Source organism: Glossina fuscipes, unplaced genomic scaffold, assembly GCF_014805625.2.
Source record: "Glossina fuscipes isolate IAEA_lab_2018 unplaced genomic scaffold, Yale_Gfus_2 2, whole genome shotgun sequence".
Classification (NCBI taxonomy): Eukaryota; Metazoa; Arthropoda; class Insecta; order Diptera; family Glossinidae; genus Glossina; species Glossina fuscipes.
In genome coordinates this window covers 3,855,783-3,876,759 of record NW_023998416.1, presented here as the reverse complement: position 1 = coordinate 3,876,759, position 20,977 = coordinate 3,855,783, and the positions used below count along the sequence as shown (strand labels likewise).

The 20,977-nt window shown below is 32.4% G+C and overlaps 1 protein-coding gene across 1 annotated transcript in view; it reads left to right on the top strand.

Moving 5' to 3' along the window:
• LOC119633151 (sodium/potassium-transporting ATPase subunit beta-1) overlaps positions 1-20,703 on the top strand; it is a 21,835-nt gene extending 1,132 nt beyond the window's left edge. The window contains exons 2-4 of the mRNA XM_038026476.1: positions 19,380-19,637; positions 19,712-19,977; positions 20,059-20,703. Of these exons, the coding sequence (XP_037882404.1) occupies positions 19,380-19,637; positions 19,712-19,977; positions 20,059-20,337 (803 nt within the window). The 3' untranslated portion in view covers positions 20,338-20,703. The remainder of the gene's footprint in view (positions 1-19,379; positions 19,638-19,711; positions 19,978-20,058) is intronic.
• Positions 20,704-20,977: the final 274 nt, after the last annotated feature.

Here is a 20,977-nt window from a genome sequence, read left to right as displayed (position 1 = left end):
GAGGCGGATTAAAAAAAAAATTCAATATATTCCTTATGCAAAATTTTGTTTGTGGTGACAGCGCGTAGAAGGCCAAGCATATGCATATTTCAAAAAATTCTAAATATACCATTGAACACATATATGGATCATTAACGGTAGACTGTTCTTTAAATGAAAATTTCACGGATTTGTTTTTTTCTTCATATTTACCCGTAAGTGGTTTACAATGTTGTTCTGCACAAGGACGTGCGTACGTCAGTTTTATTATTTCGTTTGTAATTGCTGGAAATAGGGGTGAGCGAGTTTGTTTGACTTGATCAAAGACAGATTGTATTTAACCGCGTTTTGTTTTTGAAAGTCTAAAGACAATCGAAAAATTGAAAACTGATGTCCATGTAGTTAATATCTTAGCATTGGGTTTAAAAATAATCGCGGTTCACCCAACAAAAAAGGAGCCGAGTAAATAAGAATAGCGATTAGTAAGTTACTGCTTGCGGTGGAATTTTGATTTGCCCGTAGCTAAAGTGCTTAGTCATTAGGGACATCCAATAGTCTGCGTTCTCTACCTCCCCACTTCTTCCTTCCTATCTTTCTCTTTTCTTACCTTTTTTCTTATCGTCACCGCGTTACGCGATAAGGGCACATCCCCAGGGTGAAAAAAGCAAAAAATTTAAAACAATTTTCAAGTTCACCATCATCTTCACGGTTTTTTACGATATAATTCCGAAATTTAAAACAAATATTATGCCGGACCGATTCAATTAATAAAGTTGGCTGCCTAGAAATACATCCAAAATTAACAAACAAAGACAAATTTTTTTTTTTTGAAAATAAAAGTCGCCGAAAAATAAAAACTTAGCAAAATACGGTGAACTGATTTTCTCGTATATTATTTGTAAAATGTTAATAGCATTAATGCTCAACTTGCTGAGTGACATAGGAAGTCAACTTGCTCTCTGTTAAACTTCTTCTATCTGACGTTTGATATAATTCTCCCGTAAATAGTGAGCTTGCAATCAGCTGTAGGCTATAGGCCGTTTAATGAGAAGAACAATTCTCTATAAGAGAGAAAATACCATATCAACCAAGTCCGTATCCTCTTAAGCGAGTTTCTATTGTAATCTAGTTTTCGCATTTATGAGTGCTTCGATGCATTCATAAATATTGTATAATTTCAGTGTCTATGAATTGTGGTTAAAAATTCTGTTCTAATGTTTTTGCATAAACACACATATGTATATATATAACTACCACCGCAATATGTAGGTAGTATGATATCTGCATATATATGCAGTAAAAATATACTCATTTATTATAAAACATGTATAGAATGTTATAATTTTCCATAAAACGTAAGCACTTAGCTAGACCTCAGATAAAAATTTCTGGAATTTTTTAGTTGTTAGCAAATTTAGGTTGACTTTTTTTTTTTTTTTTTTTTGTTAAACATAATCTGTTATCTCTTTGAATTTATCAAGTGTCTTATCTGTAGTTAACGGACTGACTGGCTGCTTGACTGAAGCAATAGACCTTTACGATAAGATCTTTAATATGGGCAGCTAATACATGTAGTGTTGTTTTTTTTTTTTTTTTTTTTTTTTTTTTTATAATTATCAAGCAAAGATGAATGCATACTATTATTGCCACTATTCTAATAATAACCCCATAATTCGCACACAAGAGCAAACGAACTATTGTATCTTCAGTCCGCTTGAGCAGCCGAAGAGGCAAAGGCTTCCGACGAACAATTCGATGGTCGCCGGTTCAAATTTCAAAAACGCGCGAGTTTTTAATATAGGCGAGCATATGGTCTAAACTATCCAGCAGCTTTTAAATCCATACTTTGTAAATTTAGTTACCAAATGTATAGATAATGAACAAATAGAAAGAAAAAAATTATATCTTTCAACATCTTGGTTTATTCATCCGAAAGAAAATAAAAATTTCAACTTCTTACTCTCCACCCAGACAGATGTGAAATTGATTAAAAGCATTTTTATCAAAATTATATAACATTTCTGCACAAAAATCATATTAATGATTAAAGCAAAAATATATTCCTACAATTTCATACTTAAGACTATGGATAGATATCAAGGCAAACACAATTCTCTTAATGATTTTTATTTACTTTGTTTTATTAATTAATTTTTGATTTTATAGCATTTCTAATCTTTATACGTTAAATTTCAGAATTTAAAGTAATTTTATAAAACTAAAACTTATAATATGCAGCTATAAATACAATATTATAAACATCATATAAAAAATCTTTTAAATTCATTAATATTATTTTGCCTTTAACACGTAAACATCGCGCTCTATATAGAATTCGTAGTACAAATGCAGTTTTGTATAAAACTGAATCAATTCTATAGAGAATTGAAATAGTTGTGTAAGGCATTAAACACAATGTTAGCGTTGCGCGTTGTGCATGGGACGCAACTTGCCTGCTTGCATGCGTTGCTAGCTTTTATTTATATGTTTTCGGTTAACCAAATGAAATATTTCTTTAAAAGGTGATCTTTTAAAGCAAAAGATGAAAGAAAAAAAAAAACGGGTAAGGGAGGGGATTTTTAAATAGGAGAAAACAATTTTAATCACTTCTGGTAAGTTTACAGAATAGTTTTCCCAATAGTAGCTGTAGTTTCCGCCAGTATAAGTATCATATAATTAATCATTATCGACACCATAAATCTATCCGTAAACATGAGGATTAAAAAAAACATTAAACATAGGAGCACCAGGGTTCGGCTGACCGCCAACCGGGACAAATAAAAGACTTTATTACGGCATGTTTAAGTGTTTAATAGTGTGCGACTTTATTGTAGAAGCCCTCTCGCCAAAGTCAATCAGGTTGTAATTCTCATTATATAGTTTTCACAATCTACGAATAGGGCACAACAACAAGATAACAAGTACTCGGAATTAGATATGCCAATCAATAGCTTGTGAACAAACAATGCATTGAGGATAATTCGTCTGATTTTCAGAGTGAACAAATTTATAAGCGCTAAACGATTTTTATGTGGTAGAAGGTGAAGATTAGATTATTATAGAGCAAATTCCGTAAGCAAAACAGTAAAAACTGTTTGCCTCAATTTATTCAAGGTACAGATTGTATGGTGGATCCCAGATAAAATTGAAGAATATCATCTTCCAGAATAGATCTCACTACCGATATATACAGCAACCGTATAGTGTAACGATCGCCAAACCATTTGCCACAACTCTTTAATAGTATATCGTGTGCCTAGATAATAAACAGAGAGATTCAGAAGTGAACGGCGAGCTGAAAAGTGGATTATGGAGATTGAACACAGCACCACCTACAGGAAGAACGGAGACTATCGATAAACAATGGCAGTGAAAGTAGCTTCAACTGCATGCTAAATTGAAAAGTTATTAAAGAAAATTAGAAAAATTATTATAATATAAAGTATAATAAATCTATTTAAATAAACAAATAGAAAAAAATTTTCACATAAATGAAAGAAAAAACATTTTTCACTTACAAGGCAAAACATAGGAGTAAGCTATAATGCCACCAATTGTAATGTTTACGCAGGATTTCATATATACAGTACTGTATATACACAGTATACTGCATACCATACTGTAGTATATATACAGTATATGCATACTGTACTGTATATATACAGTATATTGTATACAATATATTGTACTACAGTATAGTGTATATATTGTACTACAGACTGTACAGGCCGCATTAGAGTCTCAAATTTCTTCCGTATCCATTTTTCGCTAATATACCAAATTTCAAAAAATCGTTACAAATAGTTCCCCAAAGAAAAGTTTTAATTTTTTTTGCTCATTCGATAGGCACTTTTATATAGATTCACGTGATATAGGTGAATATTGGTGACATTTTCTACTTTGGCCGCACTAGAGCCTCAAGTGTGCCTGTTATCCCATATCCATTTTTCGCTATTATACCAAATTTCAAAACACCGTTAAAATTAACCCCAATAGGCAGAATTTAAATTTGTTTAGTTTGTTTGAAAAATATTTTCATATAGATTCATGAAATGTTCACAAAAATATTTTCCTTTTTTTAATATCGACGGAGTAGGCTTTCAAATCCAACTATACCTCAATTGTAATTAGTTAACAGAGCTCTGTTAATTTGTTAAAAGTGTTTTGTTAACGGAAATGATAAGTGGCTTAGCTACTTAAATTCGAATTTATCTTCACATCCTTATAAATCAAACAGCGAAGGGAAAAAAGGTTATTAATTAAATATATCACAAAGCTCATAAATAAAACAGTGAAAAATCCGATTTTCGAAAAACATGTCAAATGGAACAGTAAAGATTTATTTTAGCAGCTTATTTAGAGCATCATAATTTTTTGGATGTTTTGAAATTAAAAATAATCATATGTTTTGTAAAACCGAAGTCAAGTATGAAATACTGCTTCCGAATGACCTCTAGACCGTCTTAACTGAATTTTTCGTCCGAATTCTATCTAAAGTGCGACAAGCGCGTCACTATTCTATGTATGTGTACATAAAAACATGTTTTATCTATATACACTTAATTTTCTTTTTGAAAGAAATCTGATTTAAAACGAGTTAAAACAAAATTTTCCTTTTTACACGAATTGTTTTGCTTTAACACGATTTTCACTATTCTATGAACTTTTTCTAATACTTTTTTCATTCTATGAAGTTTTTCATTCTTTCTCCTCACAAATATGCATTGTAACTTCGCGTCATACTTTCCGCAGTTCGGCTAGACTATATTTATTGTATCCGTGTATGAGTGGGATTCCCCGAATTGCGAATAGGGTAAAGATTTAACGTATTTTTTACGCAATTTAGATTAGTTTTTTAAGGTATAATTTATTTTTTATAATATATACCATGGGTTAAAATGTGTAAGTACGAAATAAATTATTAAGTGAGCTTAAACAACAATTTTGAAACATTGTTGTTGTTTATTGTACTTTTTAGCTGCTTTTTTAAATCTGGAACCAATCAACTATTCTTCTATTTAACCAACATTTTTTTTATACGAACTTTTTTACCCGAATTTTTGAGAAACGTATCCATCGTGTAAAAAGAGAATTAGGCGTACATTATTGTATTGCAATACGTTCAAGGATATGAAGATAAATTCGAATTTAACTAGCAAAGACTTTTACCAAGTTCCTTAATAGAGAGTTGGTAAAGTTCCGTGAGACATTTCTATGGACACCTCATAAGTTTACATGAAAATATCCTTCGAATGAGCTAAAGAAATTCAAAGTTTTCTTTTCAGCACTAAATGCATCACTTTGTGTTCATTTGTAATGTTAGCCTAAACCAGTTATGGACAAATAATCAAATTTTATTTCCAAGTACGGACACATTCGCAAATACATCGCAACTTGCAAATAATGGAAATTATATTATTGATGAAAATGTATACGGGCCCTAAAAATGATTCGAATGTTTTAGTTAAAATGCGACACAATTTCCCGCCAACATAAGCTAAGAGTCTGAGAAATTTATATATTGTAAAGTATTACTTTTATCATTCATCCTGAATTATGAGATATCCCGCCGAAATATAAAAAAAGAACGTAGTTTTGTTAAGCTTTGAATTGGAAGAGCATTTGTGGAAAGCAAACTTCGTTGGGCAGTTTCCTCTTTAGTTCGATGAAAACACTTTGCAGACTTATAGAGATAAACATGGAGGATAACAACTGATTCTGATGTAATTAGGATGCGTCAAAGAGAAAATGCCAACAAATACCGATAAGGTTAGGTTTTAGCAGCATTCGACCATAGCACGAAAGCAATCATAGGTATTCAACACTTACTGATCCTGCATATATTTATTTTTCTGATTAACGCCTATTTCGTTCAATGACCCATAGTTTGTCTGCGATATGTTTCTATTTTTACGACAATTGGACGATTAACGGTTAGTCTCGAAAGGCTAGTCGCAAATAGTACGTATACATTAGTATATAGACTTCACCACGATTATGGGAAAAAGCAGTCGCTACCGACGGATGACATTTTCAAAATAGAATGTACGTTTCCAATTTCAATAGATCATTCCGTTAGAATATGCTATTTTGAAATAATTCGCTCTAGTTTAGAAAGCATTTCCATTTTTTGAAGGTTTCATTTTACTACTAAAAAATTATTGTATATTTTTTAATACTCTAAGTATTAATAGCATAATACCTTCGATGTAGAAAATTACTAAAAATTTGAATATGAATGTGTTTTCTTTGATTTTAACGGTTTGTTGTTATCTTCGATGTTTACGTAAGAAATTTAGAAAAAAAATTTCAAATTTAAACGTTGCCAAACATATTTATATTTATGATTTTAAAATAAAAAAAAAATAAAAAAATAATATTTGAATCACTTCAAACAAAAATCATATAGAAATTTGCTACACTCGCTTATACATAACGGAATAGCATGGATAACTATATATAAGTCTGAGCATGTCGAAAAGAAATGTGTCTACAAAATTTATCTTTAAAGACATTTAAATTTGTATTAAGCATTTTATGCCGCATGTTATTGTCTCTCTGTGTCCGTTGATGTTTTTTCTTTTTTTTTTTTTTTTTCCTTTCGTATATGATATCATCATACTTTTGCTTATTCCTTTATTTGCTTTCTCTATTTTTTATGAGGTTAATGCTGAGGCATAATGGGTGGCACCCATTCGTTGACGCCTGACCTTCGCTTTGCTCAAAGGCAGATTCTAAGTTAACAATTTTAGCTTTCTATCTAATGAACGAAATGACGCTAATGGTTATATTTTCGTATAGTTGCAGCCATTGTGTTTGTTATTTTTGTCATTAGAAGGTTGACAATCGACGAGCCCAGTTTTCTATGCTCTCTAGACATTTTATTAAGTATTAGTGTCATATTACTTCTAAGCCGTACCTAAAATTGCGTACGCATTCGAAAAATATCCCGTTAACGAATTTCATTAAATATTTTCCTTAATTTCTCTGACTACTTTTTTTTTTTTTACAATTGCTTTGGTCATTATATATTATGTATATATGTGTATGTAATTAGTTATTCAAAATTTAAATAAAAGAAAGCTTAACGGATACGTTTGCCTATCCATTGTATGCTTGTTTAGAAGTTAACCTCTAATATTACAGCAAGCTCATCGATATTAATTGTAACACGTAAATTACTATTCAATATATTTAGAATGTCAGTGATTTAATGAATTTATTTAAATTTCATGGCAATTCGAAAATAGAAATATAAAACACAAAACATAAACAGCTCTGTTAACAAATCCAAAACAAACGAAACGTATATCTATGAACTAAAAAAAAATGAAAAAAAAAATTCAAAGTTCTATCGATATTGTAAACGGTTGATTGACTTTAAAAAATTACTCTTGATGAAACAATGGAAATTTTCGCCTTCATCTAACCATGAGTTTTACTTGATTAAAATTATCTTAATTCGTTACTTCCTATTTGAACGGATCTTTTCAGCATTCATCTCAGATAGGTGTCGGCACTTTCCATAGGCAGAGGACTCATTCATTTCATTTCTATCGCAATTCATATACAGATCTTATCCAGGACTCAATGATAATGCCTTTAACTTTAAACATTCATATGCAGTTCTTATCCAAAGCTCAACGATAACGCCTTTAACTTTAAACATCTATGTATATTTAGTAAAAACAAGACTTGGTTCATAAAAATTAAGTCATCTAACTTAGATTTAGTCTTCGCATATGGACGCTATTCAATTTTCATCGTTTCCATTTAATTTCTTATAATATGATATCTCAACGCTCTATTTTTACGACTACTTGACAATAAATAAAAAAAGGAATAAACCATAATACCATACCAAAGTATGAAAGATTGCAGTGGTAATGGAAACTAAAAATATTGCACTCATCGTCTCAGGCAAGAATAGAAAAACTAAACTTTTTGATTTATATTAGGGGTAGAAACATTTTCCCAATATACTTGTAGTTACTTCTGGTACACATTTATTACTGTGATTCCAAAAAAAAGTGCATTTATTTAAAAAATGAAAAAGCATGAAATTGTACTTGTCCGGGACCGAATCTTATGTACCCATCCCCGCGATCCTAAAAAAAAAGTAAAAGAACTAAACTTTAATACTTTATGATAGTTGATGGGCGTGGCTAATTTTTTTACTTTCAGAAAAAAATTGGAAATTAAAATGCAAAAAACACGATGGACACAGCTTTTGTAACATAAGCCTGCAGGGGTTGTAGGCATGTTATTTGGGAGGTTTGCGTCATATACATATCCTTTGGCAAATTTTAAGACGATATCTTTATTTTTGCGAACGAGAGAATCTTTACCACAGATACTATGCATCCGGACAGACGGACATTGTTAAGTCGATTCAGAATTTCCTGCTGATCAAAAATATATATACTTTCTGCAGTCTCTGAAGTTCCATTTTGACAAAACGAATATACACCTCATCCTCCGCTAATGGGTGTAAAAATCGATTTATTCTCCCAAATCAATTTTATAGCTTTCGTGGTCTTCATAATAATCCTTGTTCACATGTTTGCCCTGATGGAAGGCATTCATAATGCACAACATCACGACAATTGAAGAACACTGTCAAAATAATCTTGATTTTTGAATGGTTTAGGCGCTGTTTTCTCGTCAGCTTGGGCCACCGTTTGCACGATATTCACCCAATTCGCTGCTAGAGTCAAACCTCATCTCGTGTAATGATGTCTTTTATAACACCCGGGAATCATTGTCTCGCAGCCAAAGTAAAAATCAAAAAACTCACTTTTTACCAAACACATATCACCTGTGAAGTAATTAAATATATTGGCGTAAAACTCTATTTAGATGTCGAAGGCAGTGCAATCAACCCACATACAAAGTTATTTTATTGATTCAATAGTCCTCGCCAAGTTTAAATAAAACATTCAGTTTATTTTTTCTTCTTAATATTATGTTAACTTAAAAACTAACGTAGATCGAGATTCGAGTTTTCGAGCGCCAACGATATACAACTTAACATATTGATTAAACCATTTTCCAAACTTGATAGATGGAATTCAAATATTTTCCGACTTAAAGAAATTCGATAAAAGATAAACGGCAATGAGAGAGACTGACTGCTTGTCAAGACTTTTTAGTTATAAGATGGGAACTCGAGTGCAGTTTGGATATCACTGTATAAGGGAACGATTTTATAGCGTTTTCCCCAGAAACATAGCTTTTTCATATACTATCATTGTGGAATATCTGCGATTCCTACGCGCAAAATCGAACTCAGTAATTTTCACGCCTCTCTTTCAATGTCAACTTGACATTATTAAGAAAGTTTTGCGGAGAGTGAAACCGGCGGTTTGGCGGTGGACTAGCAATGTACGGACAATTCGCTGGGTCTCTCAAAAATTCGTTAGATTTTTCTGTTTGCGAAGCAATTTAAATAACGTTTGGTTTGACGACTTTGCTCTTGATTGCGCGCTTTGCTCGCATTAATTGTTGGCAATCTGGTCGGTGTAAAGCACTTTATCCCGCCCAGAGCTAAAGCATTACCTTACCAATGGTATCAATCAAGGAACTAACACTATTTGTACGACTTCTTGTAAGATGTTCTCGCGTGTTTATTGTAGTGGTGGCTTGACTATCATCCAATCTCGTCAAAAGTGTTTCGAACTATTTTCGTTTCAGCTGGAATTTGTAAGTGCCGAAGGTGGGTGGGTCAATTGAATTTTTCACTAACGAACTTCCTTTTGTATCCATCTCTACGCAAGTGCTTCCTTTTGTATCCATCTTATGCAATGGGCGAACCGTTCATTAGTTGCTGATCTCTTCAACATCTTCAGCGTGCATTTTTTTACAAATCTGCGCAACGTTGTCGCCTTCTGTGATGCAAATTTTCTCCAAATTTTTCCCCATTTTCCAAACACAGTATCTTTTTATCAATTTAGCAAATGTTACAATGTTCCTGTTCCAGCAGTCACCTTTCAAAGCTGCCACATTTTCGGAGTTTTTGCTTTGTGTCGTGTATGAACCTCAAGTTTAATGACCGCTATAAAATTTCATCAAAATTTTAAGAACACTTAACCAAGTGGATAGACATCTTCCACGGACGAATAAATAGAAAAAATAATATCTTGTTAGCCTTGAACTTTTTCATGTTAACCTGATTAGTTAAATGCTTCGTTCTTTAACTATAAATACTCTTGAAAGTCTTTTTTTATGCATACTAATAATAATTAATTTTTATTTTAATTTCTGTAAATTGCATTTTAATTAGAATTTTTACCCTAATAAAGTTAACTTGTTTTCTAAATTCATTAACATTTCATTGTGAATTGAAAAACATTAGCATATATAAACTCTTTTCTCACGGCGCCTTTTTTTTTTTTTTTTAACTACTCTCAGAACAATGTATGTTTTACGCGCTATATATAATATAATGATATTTGTATACAAAAAATTATAGCAGTGCGTACGATGATGTTTGGCGGGCATAAAAAAAAAAAAAAAAAACCAGTGAGTGCTGTTTTCAATCCATACAATTATGCACACCTGTCCGGTTATTAACACTTATGCAGGCATAAAAATAAAATTAAAGTCACGTCTTAAAACGAATCCTAATTATATATCACTTTAAATGTCTTATAAATCGCAAGTTCGGAATAAACTCTTCTTTCTGCAAACATTAACAAAAATTGATATCAGTTGTTAGACGACTAGCTCCTCGTGTACAGCAAATTAGTTACGAATACAAGTACATAGGAATTGCTGATGCTTCTTGTAACAATACTTCGTCTTTTCGACACTTGTCGATGATACGGCTACGATGTCCGTGTTTAAGCTTTTTCTTGACGTAAACTAATAAACAGAATTCTTTGGATTTTTCTTTTTCTTAAGGTCCTTAAAGGTTTTAAAGACAAGAACAGGGAGAGTTCCATTCAAAACGCTCCGCTAATCAAGCATATGGCGTATGCGGTGCGTATTTATAAGCGCTAAGATCCCATGGTCTTCGGTGATGGACAAAAGTTCTAAAGACAGGGACATCGAGAGTTCCATGCAAAACGCTTCGCTAATCAAGCATATGGCGTATGCAGTGCTTATTTATAAGCGCTGAAGATCCCATGGTCTTCGATAGTGGAAATTGAAATAAAACCTTTGATGCAATTTTTTCACAAACTGTGTATGAAAACCAGTTAGTAATTTTTTGGATGTTTATTAACAACTTAGTACTTCTTCTGTGGACATTTATCGCTCTACTTATTGCAGATTCTAAAGCTGCTTTATATTCTTCTTTTAAACAATAAATAAAGTGAGAAAACAAATCAAAACGTTATTGAAGAAGAAACTTACTTTTCAATGCCCTACACTATTGTGCGTATCGCAACTTTTCATATAGCTTGGCAAGTCCGAATTTTTTCGCCATTTAAAGGCAATTTATATGGAAAAAATAGTCCGATGTCGCCCAATTTTATTAAAGGTAAACTCTTAGGTCAAATTAATATTCAGATCCAATTTTGATCGTAAAATATTAAAAGCTATGGCCTGTAGACATGCAGGCGATTATTTTTTGCAAGAATCTGTTACGTAGGATTCAAAATACGATCTTTTTGTGCACCAATTTTTGGCGAGCGACCGTAAATACATTCACTTTTAATAGCGGACAAACCACGCCAGTACACCAAATTTCAAAACAGAAAGAAAGATTTCAGAGGAACAGAGAGAATATCTGGATTTAGAAAATAAAATTCCGAAAATGATTTTCAAGTCGATTCAGGTGTTGGATATATCTGCACAAAATTAGTACGTAGCCCTGTAATAAGGCTTGGTGTAAGCTGGACCCATTAACTTAATATTTATCATTGTTGTCTGGAGATGCGGTCTGAATATGGCGCCTTTGGTCAAAGAAAAGCGTGCATATTTAACGTAAGACCTTTAGTTATATTTTCGAGAGATTTTCTCTCTTACAGATTATTAAATATTATGCTGGTTTTCAATACTTACTAGACAAGCTAAAATTGTACGAAATTATTGAAGAGAAAATTTATTCTGCCATTTTCAAACTATAGCTACTATAGCGCTTATTCTAGTCCGCAGTATATTTTGAGTAGACGAATTACGATATCGTCATCAATTTTACAATGCCTTACACTGAGCTTGTACGATTTATTTGAACTGCTTCAGGAACAGAATAATCAGTCCAAACCATACCAGGCGACCCAAACATGAGTTTGCCCTTGACCCAAAGATCTAACTTATAGAAAGATTGAATCTTCCCAAGCAGTACTTCGCCTCTATGTGTCTCCAGCACGTAAGCACGTTTGTGTAGATGTTTCCAGAGCGAAAATTTGAAACGCAAAGAAGAGATTTATTAACCAATCGCTTTCGCTGTTGATGGTATTGCCCATGCTCCAAACGACAACCTGCGGGAACCTTTCATGCTTCAATTTCTCCGTTTGCGTTTCAAGCAATTTGCCTGCGGTTATCTTTGACATCATGCTTGATGTTCCCGCTTAAAGTTTCCGCTCTTCGCTTTGCTTAAATCCGACCCGACATCAACGAGAGCACAAAAGGGCACTAAAAGGTCATTAAAAATAAAGAAAATTAGAAAAGGTTTACAGCTTCCACTCATTTTTCACCTAAAAACCATCTAAAAGAAAAAAGGATTTCTTAAGGAATCCGCTGCGTAGCGATATCTTTTAATGCTCACAACAGAGAGTGCCATTGAAGAAGTTAAAAAGCATTTTTACGTCCGCAGCCAACTTTCTGGAAATTGTGGAACGACATCAAATGTTGGCGATCCCAATCATACTCCAAGCTCCTTTTAATGGCTTATGACAGTTGTCCTTTCGGTACACGATTTGTCGCACCTCTTCCGCAACATTTGCAGCTTCAATTCTGCATATCGTAGGCACTGACGTTCCTCTAATCGAATACGATTTCCAATCCAAAATTTTGCATTTTATCAAAAACGCGATTGCTTTTTAAATAATGCCCGACTCGTTTGCATTATTATTGTATATGGTTAACTGTGAAAACCTGTAATCTCTGTACTTCGTATACATAATGTTGTTACTTCTATTATAATGCATTTTAGTGTAGGTCTAAATTTCATTAAACTTCCGTATGACGTCATATTTATAATTTCCTATGTGAATGTTTACCCTTTATTGCAATTAGCTTATAATTCTTTTTAAAATAAATAAAATCTTTCTTTAAAATCTCAAAAAGTCTTATCTAATGAAATAAAAAAAAAAAAAAAAAAAAAAAAATAACAAATGCGTCATTATATCTAACATCAACAGCTAGTCAGCGTATTGATGCCAAGTTTATTTTCGTAACCGCAATCGTTATGAATTTTTATCTAATGTAAAAAAAAAAAAAAGAAAGAAAGAAAAGCATTAAAGGAAGCTGTTCTACATAATGTGTGAGAAAATTGTCGCATATTTCTCTAAAGAAAACGTTTCGGTCTTGAATGATAATCTTCAAAAACCCTTATAATAAAATTAACAAAAAAAAAAAGGAAAAAAAAAAACATATTAATATCAAGCTTTAGAAAAAATCTTTTTTTATTTCGATCAAGTTTTTTAACAACTGCTTATTTCGCATTTCTGATACTTTCATCTTACGACGGCATGGGAATGAGAACTTATTTATATTATAAATCAAACCGGTTTGAATATTAAGGAATACGATAGGAGCAAAAAAAATAAATAAATAAATAAAAAAAACATACACCCCTGAAGTGTATAAATTTGAATTAACCTTAGCATTGACGAGTGCTTACGTATGCATAACCATATGCATTCATGACTAAACAATTAACCGCAAATATTTATGCGTAAATATTCTGTTTGTATAAATAACATATGAAATCTTTGTTTTTTCTTTCTACTTTTAATACACATTCTTACCCACACTCTTATAAAAGAGAATTATTACACAATTACAATATTTTCATATATCCATCGTGTTAAGAGCACATAAAATTCTTGATTGCATTTGTCGTTTAAGAAAACACAGACATGCCAACTTGTATACTTTTCACAAAAGCTTGTCAATCCGTCTCACAGTACTTTTCGAAAGTCTGGACAATCTGCAACAGTTGACGTGCTTCATTATTCGATTCATTATTTTGTGGAAATAAAATTAAATTTAAATATACAAGTAAAAGCCCAATTTTGGAGGCACTGTCCACCATGATATACCGCATTTTGTTCTACAGTTATTCATTCAGTATTCAAATGAGTTGTTATAAGAGAACAAGTCGACAACGTACTCCGATTCGAATTTCATTAAAATATTTTAAAAATTCCCGCCTGAACACAAGAAAACAAGACAGACACCCGGCCGGACAAACTTCTTCATTTTCTGAATCGATCGGTATAGTAAAAGGTGAATGTTGCATACATCCGCTTAAGCTCAATATAAACTTGTATCACAAGTGGTGTAGGTGTAATGAAAGAATGAAGAGTATTTCTGCCTTTATAACCATAGACCGAACATACATTATCGGGTAATATATGGATCATGATCATATTTGTAATATACAGCAAGATCTTCACAACAACCTTTACACAATTAACACTAGAACTATGTTCTCCGCGTCATTTGCCCACTTTTTAAAATTCGATATCCAAAGAATAGTTATCTGCCTGTAATCTAAGTTCCAAAACTTTACTTCTCTGAAAAGACCTTTAAATATTTATAATTAATCTGATCGTATCTGCTCTAGTTGTTGAGATACCGATAGCGTATATCTATTTCTACCAAAAGGGGTCACTTTGAACCTCCTTTTTTCTCTTAAATGAAAGATGAAATTTGCCACAAACATACCTTGATCGACCAAGAGCCCAAGCACAACATGTTCAAATACACGCCCACCATAGATTAAAAATTGAGACTACCTCGAGCATATACCAAAAATACTTTCATCTTCATAACTTTCGACACCACAAAGAAATTTCGAAATACATCTTACCGTCATAGTCGCCGGAACGCACCTGCATGTTCGATTCAAAAACCCTCTCGCTCTATTTACTGATACGACCAGAATTAACAACAAAATCTTAATTCCAATTTCCTTTCAATTCACATCCGAATTATTTGTAATGGAATGAGGGGCATGGGAATGAGGGTATGTGTTCAAGTAATTTGAAAATAAATTAAAAATAAATTGGAAATAAAATTTTATCGTTAATTTTTGATAGGCTTGGAAAACAATTGTAGCTAGTATTATATTTGGACTGAGTATGAAAGCGTGGCTAACGAATGTCTGGATCAAAGGATTTCGAAAATGTCTTCACAGAATCAAAAGTTATAGAAGGAAATATGAAAATATTATCGCATGTGTGGTTGTTTTTTCGAGATCGTCTCAGTTTCCTATCTATTGTGGGCGGGCATGTAGATAGATCACAATTATTTTCTAATTGTGGAGATTAATCCACCAAGGAATGCCAATTTTCTACTTATTTAGATATATGCAAAACGTGGGTAGCTCTGGTGTCAAGATAAGATTTAATCGCATTCGCATGTTCTATTGTCCGCTTTTATTTTCAAAATTTCAAGGCTCACGCATGCATTGTCTTTTCTAACCATAGCGCGAATCGTATGCATCTCGACCAAGTCGTTGAAAATATTTTATGTAAACATAACAATGTGGACGACGAGAATGATGACTCAGTATTCGTACTAAGCTAAAGATCATCTTTCTAATGGTTTTCATTTGACTTTTTATTGAAATATTTTCATTGCCCTCATTTAAGCCAATTTTCTACCATTTCAAACTATGAGCAGATGTTACGTGTAATCATTAAATGATATATATATGTATAAACAAATATTTATTTTCAATTTAATAGAATATTTAGTTTCAATAAAATGCATTATTTTGTCACGTACAGGAAATATTTAAGAAACACATTGAGAGAAATAATTATTTTATAAAAATATTTTTTCATATGCATTTAATGCAACTTGCGAAAATAATTTCTCCCATCAGTTTAATTACGTTACAAAACTCAACCAGATAACCATGAGGTAAAACGGAAATAATCTTGCTAGGAACTTGAACGTAAGCGCAGTAAAGTAGAAAAACAAAACATATCTCTTTTAGCTTTTGATATACACAGTTACACACAGACGATAGCTTATATACGTTCAACGATCATTTATTATTCTATTCACGACCCTAGAAAACAGAGAAATCATCGCAGATATAAAACTACATAGAATCGTTTGTCTGTCAACAGACGTATGAAATACCAAACTTTATTTCTGATTATGATCATATACCTATACTCATACATCATATGCATTCATCATCAAAGTATGATTTTCAATCGATTCGATTATGCCTTAACACTTAAGGCACTAATATAACTGTGCCAACCATAAAAAACGACAATAATTTTGCAATGGAAGAAAAAATAATGTAATGACAATGTTCGATGAAGTTATTAAGTACATGGTCAAGTATTAAATAAATAGAAACTCTATCGCGGGCTACGACCCGCTATTAACACGTTGACGCTCACTTTAAAATCGGTGAGTGCTTGCAAAAACACACTTTTTTTTTTTTTTTTGTTCTATAATACTAAGAATATAGGACTGCTATAAACGTCGTTTGCATCTACAAGCACATGCACATGACGTCAGTTACATCAACGGGTTAAACATCCCTACTGTTACTCATATAACGACTGTTCAAAATAAGACATTAAGTGGTCTGATGCGAACCATTCGTTAGTAGTGGACGGGTTAGTAGACCAATTAGAAGCATTTCTGCAACATTTAGTTACGAGCTTCTCAAAAACATCTTCACGCAATCGAAAGTTATAGAGGAAGGTTTGAACAAATTGTCACTGTTGTTTTAAACTTGTGTTAGTTTTTTCTACATTGTGGGCGCGAAAGCTAACAGACTGCGACTATTTTTTACCCAGACATTCTTAATCGAACGAGAAACGTTTTTTTCAAAGTTCAATTTTCTATCTATGATTTTGCGACTATGAGGATTTACTAAATTTTCCCGAAAAACTGACACATGTTGCAATTTTGCAATCTGCCTGACAGGCCGAGTAGGCTAAGCATTTCGACTAGCAACTTAACGGTCGTGCCACAGAGTTTTCAATAAACCCAATTGCCTCAGATGGTAGTGCTTTAAGACTTTAATCCTTTAGTTCATTTCTTTCGCTAAATTAATTATGTTAATAATAATAAAATTTTGCAACGACTATAATTAAATGAGCATACACTCTTCTCCAGTGGAGGGGTACAAAAATTAAAAATTTATATCGATCGGTTCTCAGTTATCGAACACAAATAAAACACATCTATCAACCAAAAGTCTAAAGTCGTCTTTTTTTATAAAACTGATTCTCAATAAATCAAAATTTTGGAATAAATGTCTCTTAAATCGATTGACAAACACATGAAGTAAAAACTTCAAGTAGAAACTGTAATTATCCCTCGCAAAGAACCATGATTTTTAAGTGTTTACAACATATTACGAATTTACTTACGATAAGCAAAGTCAAATATAATCAATGATTGTCTCTCTTTAATTATTTGCTTTTAACTCATGATCTCTTATGAAGAGTATAGGAAAGTAGGAATTTTCAAGTAAATAATCGATTATTTGTTTATAAAATCTTTCATGCTCATCATGAGGGATAGGATTTGTTAAGCGCAGAAAAAAACGATCATTGACTCTTTATCATAAGTATACACTTGGTCAAAGGGAATTAATGGCTGTGTGTGTCTCGATCAAAAAAGTAATCCATTCATTGCCAGGCAAATTTTAAACTTCTTGATGTGAGTCCGAAGATTTGACTCGTCAATCTAAAGTTGTAGTGCAAACTATCGGATTTCTCGTAGCCGTCAGCTTTACTAGATACGCTTATTACGAGATATCTCGTAGTTAGCAATGAAAGCTTTAATGTTAAATTCTTCTTCTTTATTTTCTTTCTTGAATTCAAAGATCAGCTGAGTTAGTCCACAGGTTTAAAAATTAAAGAAACCATTAGAATTGTGAGCATTAGATATCTGTGCCTTGGCGTTTTTATTACAATTTTTCGAAGTGGATCCTATGTGCACTTTGACTTCCACCAACAGTATACATACGAGAACGTATTTTCGCTTGAGCAACACTTTGAATATTGAGCAACGCTTTGGCGCTTAACAATCTCTAATTGCCTAACAAGCATAGGTTAGGCTTAGGTGCAATTAAATAGAAGCAATATCACCTTTGCAGTGCCTTCGGCGTAAAATATGCACATACTGTACAGATTCAAACCATCTCGTCGACTTACGAAATATTCTTACAAGATGTTTGTACGTCTTCGATTTCTTCAATTGCTTTTCTGGCCAGAATATAGACATCAACGTAAATTTTAGGAGGCGAAAACTATCTTGTCTTCCTTTCTCATCTACCCTGCGTTTATTATGCATAACGCTTCTTACGCTAATCCAGCTTCTTACTCTAATTTATGTATCCATCTAAGGTGTTGAGAGTTCATTTGTCCGTCCACACAGAATTAACCTATCTAACCTCGTGCTGTCATACACGACACATCTGCTCGTACTGGCTGTATGTTGTACGACATCGAACAGCACAAAGTCTGTTTAAGACAGCGGCCATTACTGAGCTAAGCGGTTGCCAAAAATTGAAGCTACCAATTTTGCCAGATACCAAAATAAAAAACGCCGACTGGTTTAGCCAAAGTTGCTCGCTTTCCGTTATTCGTAAGAGGAAAATAATCCTCTTACAATTAACTTTAAAGAGAAATCTAGCATTGCATCTAGACCATCGCAGCACATTTCCTCAATAAAAGGTATGTGATCTTAAAATGAGGAAGAATTTTGGAATTCTCATAATATATTCATATTCAAGATCCAACTTTTCTTTGATTTTATTTTTACTATGCAATTGAAGACATATCAGGATTCATTGAAATGCACACCAATGCCCACTGTATATACCAGTTAAGTGAAAATAATGCTTCAATCTTAATTGATAATTGTTATCAAAAATTTTGTGAATTGCATGAGTCCACTTAAAATGTTGCAAATATTTAAGAAAGCACTGCAATTATCGAATAACTTGTACTAAGAGCTTTAATAGCCTTTAAGCCTTTGATTTATAAAAGTCTCATGGTTCTATTTTGTACTCAACTGCCAACTGCCAACACTCGTGCACTATCTTTTTAATTTATGATTAACTATGTAGATAGTAATAGAAATCATGCACAATATATGAGTTAAGGTAAGGTTAATAAGATAAAATATTAGGCAACAACTATAAGAAAGAACTAAATTTTTAAATGACTTCCTTTTAAATTCCACTGTACAATGTTTTTGATTACATTTTCCTTTTATTCTTTTTGTTTTTTTTTTTTCAGCAAAAATTTTAATATTCTATGCCATCTTCTATACCGTATTGGCGGGTTTATTTACGATATGCATTCAAGGTTTATTCTCAACTCTTAATGAAACAGAACCTAAATGGAAATTGGACAAATCTTTGATTGGCACAAATCCAGGTATGGGTTATCGTCCGCTTAGCGATGAAACCGAACGCGGTTCTGTGATACAATTTGATACCAAAAAGCCTGAAGAAGCCCAATATTGGATTCAACTTTTAGATGATTTTCTTAAACGTGAGTAGAAAAATGCGAATTTTTTCATATTTAAGAATAAATTTTTTCTATCGATGTTTTTTATTTTATCTTAGAGTATCAAGGGGAAGGAAAAGGTGGAAAACATTGTGAATTTAATCAAACTCATAAACCTGAAGATGTCTGTGTGGTGGATGTAGAAAAATTCGAAACTTGTTCGCCGGCAAATTCCTATGGTTACAAAAATGGTCGTCCTTGTGTGTTTTTAAAATTAAATAAAATATTTGATTGGAATCCTCAGTACTACGATAATCCGAAAGAATTTCCCGATGATATGCCTGTAGAGTTAAGAACTTACATTAACAGTTTACCAGCAACTGAGGTAAAATTCAACATTTTTGTTCCTACGTATAAGAGAAAGTAGTAAAAAAGATAAAACGCCATTTCTCCTCTCTTCTCGCAGTTACAACAAGTTTGGGTTTCTTGCAATGGCACCAATGCCCAAGATCGGGAAAGTCTAGGTGATATAAAATATTTTCCTGGCCAAGGTTTTCCCGCCTTTTATTATCCATATATAAATCAACCTGGCTATTTGAGCCCTCTAATAGCGGTACAATTTGAAAAGCTACCCGTTAGTCATATGGTAAATGTTGAATGCCGTGCTTGGGCTAAAAATATCATATACAGTGGCAGTGCCCGCGATCGTATGGGTTCAGTGACTTTTCAACTCTTCATAGATTAGAATTAAATTCTGTTATTCTTTAATCAGCTTAAAATTTTACGAAAGTGATGCCATTAATATGTAATACATAGAAAACAACAGCAAACAAACAACACAAACACACACATATTTTATTGAATTATTCAAAACTTGAATTTTTCTCTACTTTTTTTACGACAATTCTTATGTAATAAAAATAAAAAAATCAGCATAAACCCCACCAAAATCAATCAGTAAAGCAAGCATACACTATACAAGCATGGTTCTCTGTTAAAAACATTTAATTAATTTTGTTTTCCTTTAACTTTACGTTTGTTGTTTACGTTACAAAAGTTTGATTATAATACGCGTGTATATATTATTATTTAAAAAAAAAAAAAAAAAAAATCAGAAAACAAAAAAAACCGTAACATACATTTCATTATTCTTGAGTAATTTGCAAAAGTTTCCTTTTAAGCCTGTCCTCAACTCCTTTCCCCATTCCTATTCTTCCTATTCCTAATCTTATCCCTATTCTACCTAATACTGGCATTAGTGTTATCTGCTTTGGTTAAATGTTGTTGTGTTTATAATAATTCAACTCTCTACCACTTAACACACGGCCCCTTGAAATTCTCAAACAAAGTTACAAAAATAGACATTAATTTATGATTATTTCTTT